This window comes from Sardina pilchardus, chromosome 22 (assembly GCF_963854185.1).
Source record: "Sardina pilchardus chromosome 22, fSarPil1.1, whole genome shotgun sequence".
In the NCBI taxonomy this organism is placed as follows: domain Eukaryota; kingdom Metazoa; phylum Chordata; class Actinopteri; order Clupeiformes; family Clupeidae; genus Sardina; species Sardina pilchardus.
The window spans coordinates 24,384,617-24,390,262 of NC_085015.1; the positions used below are offsets into that span (position 1 = coordinate 24,384,617).

The window sequence follows — 5,646 nt, forward strand, 5'->3', positions numbered from 1 at the left end:
CTGCTTCAGCTTCATCTTCGGCGCGCTCATCGAGTACGCCGTGGCCCACTTCTGCACCTTGCACCAGCCCAACGCCGCCCACGCCTACATGGTGAGCGCTACAGCCTTCATCTTCGTCTTCGTCGCTCACCCCCGCGCGCTGTCAACAGCAGTGTCGTCCATGTCCTCGTTGTCGCTTGTCGTTGTCACTTTGTTCTCTCGCCGTGTCCTCCTCAGCGAGAGCTGTCAACGTCGTCTAGCCGTTGTTGTCATCTTCATTATGCTCGCCGGCGCGTCTTCATTCGACTTCATTTGGTCGAGGCAGTGTGGTCACTGTCATCTCCATCTTCACTGTCAGCATTGCGGCGTATGCCATCACCTCTGTTGTTCAAAGGCAAAGGATGATTAGTCAAGCGCACATCCCATGGTCACTTACACTGTCCAGCTCAGTACGGCCTAATGACACATTACTGTGGAGTGTTTGTGTTTGTGGTGCCGATGGAAAATAAGGTGCATGTTTGTCTTTTTATCCGTACAAATAGAGATATTGGATATTGTGTGTTGTATTATTTAAAGTTGGTCAATAGCCTACAGATAGCATAGGTAGACATATTTTTGTCTTTATGTGTATGGAAGTGAATGATGCAACATTTATGCCCTGTTATGTGGGCCGGTGTTGAGGTACATGAATTAAAGTCTAGTCCTAGACTAAAAGAGAATCTCAATGAAGGTATCCTTTGAAAAAAAAGTTTTAATCCACGTATGAGAAACTGGACCAGTGTGTTCAAAGCACTGACTCATCTGTTCATCTTTATATTGAGAGCATTTAAGTTCATGTAGACGGTTGTGCACAGTATGGTATGTTCAAAACGTATGGTCATGCATGTGTTTTTTTTTTGGGGGGGGGGGCATGTTCAGTATGGGCAGGAGATGCAGGAGCGCGAGGACGAGATGAACGGCATCGTCACCTCCATCGGCGGCAGCCACGCCCTGCGGGCACGCAAACGCGAGGAGGTCCTCAGCCGCACGGCCAGCACCGGCAGCCCCACCCACAGCCTGCCCAAAGATGGCGAGCTGGCGGGGAGCCCCAGCGCGGGCGGCGGCACGCCCTCCGACCAGCGGGGGCGCTGTGCGCGGACCATGTCTATGGTGGGGCGCGTGGCGCGCTTCCTGTACTGCTGCCACGTGGAGAACCCGCACTACATCGACAACTACTCTCGCCTCTCCTTCCCGCTCTCCTTCGTCTTCATCAACCTGCTCTACTGGACCTACTACTTGTACTTTTGAAACGGGGGCGGGGGGACTGCAGCAGGGCTTGCAGTGCAGTTGTGTGTACTGTATGTGTATGTGTGTGTGTGTGTGTGTGTGTGTGTGTGTGTGTGTGTGTGTGTGTTTCGACAGTCGTTTGTGAGTTATATATGTATTCCATCACTTTCTGTATGTAATTAATTTTTTGACACGTTTCGTTTAGATTAGGAGTGTCATAATGCTTGTGAGTTCAGTTAGGTACTTGTGTGTATGAATGCAGTGTGTTTTAGATTGAGGTTGTGGCGTGTGCTTGTCACCGAGTCAGTTCTGTTTAAGTGTGTATGTGTGTGTGTGTGTGTGTGTGTGTGTGTGTATATCTGTGTGTGTGTGGGTGTGTGTTTGTGTGTTTGTATGTCTGTGTTGGTGATGGGAGAGTATACCTCTATACTGGGATAAAGTGGCCTTTGTTTACCAGAGGAGCTTTACCATTACAGAGAGAAACTAAACAGGAGCTCTACTCTGCAATAACTCCATCAATATGACATATAAAGAGAGGAGATGACAACATAGAAATAGTGCTATTCATGGACCTGCACTAGACTATGGTATTAGCTTTGAATGTAGTCATGAATTTTACAACCAGACAGCAATATTCAAAAGTACACCCAATCCGCAATAAACTAAATCTGCAGTGTCAAACTAGGTTGCTTCCAATAAGTTGAATATAGACTTGGAGATAGTTCTTATCGCGTCATTCGAAGTTTTGAGGTCATTGTGCATTTAGATATCATACTGGCAGCTGCCAAATCAGGCAATTGCAGGACCAAAGACAAAACTGATTTGCTATATGGATCAAACACAAAGTTTTATTTTTTAACTTGGTTGGATGACCAAATTCGAAACTATAATTGAGCTGGAGGTTTTCTTTGTATATTTAGCACTTATCTACAAGGTTGTGATATGGTTCGCTGGGCAGGCTTGCCTGAATAGCTATCTCTTTCTCTGTGTGCTTTTTAGTTACGTCACACACAATTTTCTCTCTGTAATTGAAGTCAGGATGGTTAGATACGTAAATTGCAGACAGGATGAGTTAATCCTGTCCTTTTTTTCCAGGAATCAGTTTGTGTCCTTAATCTATTTACAACAATGCATGCCTAAATATCCCGCCCTCTGTCATTGTGTCGTATTCCTTTGAAATAATCGTTGTTTGTCTTATTGTTTATGTCCAATCAGAAAGCACTTTTCAAGAGATATTTAAGACTATTATGTCACCAGGTATTCAATGAGTTCATTTGTTATGCCTGCACGTGTTGTTTATATCCGACTAGACTACACGTTTTCACGGCCATTCCTAAACAAACCCCTTGGAACTGTTCATAGCAAGTATTAATTTATGGGTGCAGAACATTTTTTGGAGGGCAGCTAACATTCTCATCACAACAACTCAGAATTAACAGTCCATCATAATGGTCTTAATTATTCTCTTCTTTGTATATATAATTCATTGTTTAAAAATGTTACACTTCTCAGAAAGGTTGTACAATACATGTCACTGGCATATTAATCCAGGGAAGAGAGAAGGCGTACTTGCTCGTTTTTATTTTCACCTCTTGATATGATATGCCCTCACTTTATTTACTGTGAATGTGCCACCGTTGACAGGTATGCAAACTACATATTTGTGTGTTTTCAAAGCTACGCTGTGTAGATAATTATGGTCTTCCTACTGCACTGACAGGCCTCTGCCACTTTCTGATGTGTTCATTTTATGTTTTAGTTTAATGCTAGAAAAAAAAAAAAAAAAAAAACAGTGTGAATACTTAATGCAGTCGCTCCATTCAGGTGGGGGGGTTTTGGAGGAGACGTTTGCAGCAATGATGCTTTTGTATAGTGCATGGAGGTTTTGCTTTTTTGTTTGTTTTTTTTTTAAAGGGAAAAAAAACATTTTGAATGGAAAAAATACATAGAATCAGGTACGTTTTTCATGCATGAGAAAACGAGAGCTGGTTTAGCTCACAAAGCACCTGCGAACTACAGCAGCACATGCAAGAGTAGGACTTAAGCATGGTACTTATCAGAGAACAGGCTGACTTCAATTTACAGGGCAGCTTGGCCTCAAAATAGCATAGCACTGGGCATTTTGGAAGTGGAAGTTACTGTAGGCAAGAGTGGAATAATTCCTGGTCTAAATGGATCGTTCCCAGTGATAACCGAGAAGTCATGTCGTTATGAATTCAGTTTTAACACACATGGCTCTCTGAGCCGTTCCTTCCTGTAAGATAACTTTTCTCATGTCAAATGTCATGTGACCTCATTATATTAGGACATTGTGGCCCTGCTCCTCGGGTTATCTGACCAAAACACTCATCTTCTTCTTCTCGGTTCTGCCATTCAAACTAAAGAGGCGGATTTCTTCCCTGACTCCTCTTGATTGATAAGAGGCACTGCTGAGACCTCCTGAACTCTGCGGAGCACTGATCCTGACACACTGAGATAAGAGATGAGCTGTGGCGAACACTCCGTTAACTCCCGTTGGAATTCAGGCCCGGTTCCTTTGTTGTGTTTGACTCAATGCAGGCATGAGATCAGTCAAATGGTGCAACTGCGGATCAAGTCAGTTAACCTCAGCATTGATTGCATTCCTCCATTCAATTTTTCACTGAACTTTTCTCTCTCTCTGTCCTGGCACACAACTGCAAACCTACAGTTGTGACGTTGTAAGAGCTGCAAGAAGGCACTTTTCACTAGATGGTGCAGAGGCGGTTGAGGTGTAGGTGGAGTATCCTGTCCGCCTACCTACAGTAGTCCCTTTGTCTGTGAGACATAGAAAGACAGGGATTTTGCTCTGAATTAGGTGCCAGTGCTTTGACAGTCTTCCCGTGAAACTTTTAAAAGCAACTGGTGATTGGCAGAAGGACCAATATGGACAAATCTCACCAAATGATTTCCCCAGCCAGCTCTTTCTGAGATTAGTGTTCTCATTAGACAAATTAAGGAGGAAAGATGTGAGAGGTGGAGCTGTTTTTTCTCCTCACTCGCACACTCACAGATACAAACATATATACAGATATATGTATGTCTGTATATGATAAGTATACATACATGTGTGTGTGTGTGTATATATATATATACATATATATATATATACATACACACACACACACACACACACATACAGTACATACACATATACAGCATACAGTGGGTATAGTAAGTATTCACACCCATGCTAAAGTTGACTAAAAAGAGGAATATAAAATCATCTTTTGAGAATTGATTGTAATGCCTTAATTCAAAAAATGAGTAAAAATAAAACCGCTAAGGACACTAATTTTCTTTGTGATTGAAGAATGTATCGTAAATAGATAAATGTTCTTCCTTAAATACAGGTTGCATAAGTATTCAACCCCTATGTTAAATTCCCATAGGAGCAGGAGGAGTTTTTATATGTTTTTATTTTTAAAGGCCAGCTATTTCATGGATCCAGGATAATATGCATCCTGATAAAGTCCCTTTGGCCTTTGGAATTAAAATAGCCCCACATCATCACATACCCTTCACCATAGATAGAGATTGGCATGGTGCTTTTTCCAGTTAGCCTATTAGCCTGTTTGATTTGCATTGAGCTCAATGAGCATCAAACAGGCTAATTGGCTAACTGTAAAAAGCACCATGCCAATCTCTAGCTATGGTGAAGGGTATGTGATGATGTGGGGCTATTTTAATTCCAAAGGCCAAGGGAACTTTATCAGGATGCATAATATCCTGGATCCATGAAATAGCTGGCCTTTAAAAATAAAAACATATAAAATATCCTCCTGCTCCTATGGGAATTTAACATAGGGGTTGAATACTTATGCAACCTGTATTTAAGGAAGAACATTTATCTATTTACGATACATTCTTCAATCACAAAGAAAATTAGTGTCCTTAGCGGTTTGATTTTTACTCATTTTTTGAATTAAGGCATTACAATCAATTCTCAAAAGATGATTTTATATTCCTCTTTTTAGTCAACTTTAGCATGGGTGTGAATACTTACTATACCCACTGTATATATAGAGAAAGAGAGAAAGAGAGAGGGAAGGAGAAAGAGAGAGAGAGGGAACACAAGCCAGGATTGCAGCCTGAGCTTTTTGTGATGCAATTTATTGCAGCCTAGTTCGATGCTTGGTGGAGGCTGGTCAGTGCCAAATACTATGCCAAAGAAATAGTGTCTCCACAGTCCTCCTCTCCTCCATCTCCCTCTGTGTGCTCCTAAATAGCTGACTTCCATTACATCCTATAACTGGACCTATCAAATACAGTCCCTGACTAAATGTTGCTGTAAAACCACCAACGCTAATAGTCAGCACTTAAAATACTCTTGACAATCAGTCTGTCATGTTGGCAGTTAATGCAACAGGAGTGAAACCCTCT

General features: G+C 42.1%; 1 protein-coding gene across 1 annotated transcript in view; it reads left to right on the plus strand.

Moving 5' to 3' along the window:
- The window catches only part of gabrz (gamma-aminobutyric acid type A receptor subunit zeta), a 36,805-nt gene extending 34,143 nt beyond the window's left edge, over positions 1-2,662 (plus strand). Inside the window, exons 9-10 of the mRNA XM_062526138.1 lie at positions 1-91; positions 898-2,662. The exon at positions 1-91 is cut by the window's left edge and continues 103 nt beyond it. Of these exons, the coding sequence (XP_062382122.1) occupies positions 1-91; positions 898-1,266 (460 nt within the window). The 3' untranslated portion in view covers positions 1,267-2,662. The remainder of the gene's footprint in view (positions 92-897) is intronic.
- Positions 2,663-5,646: the final 2,984 nt, after the last annotated feature.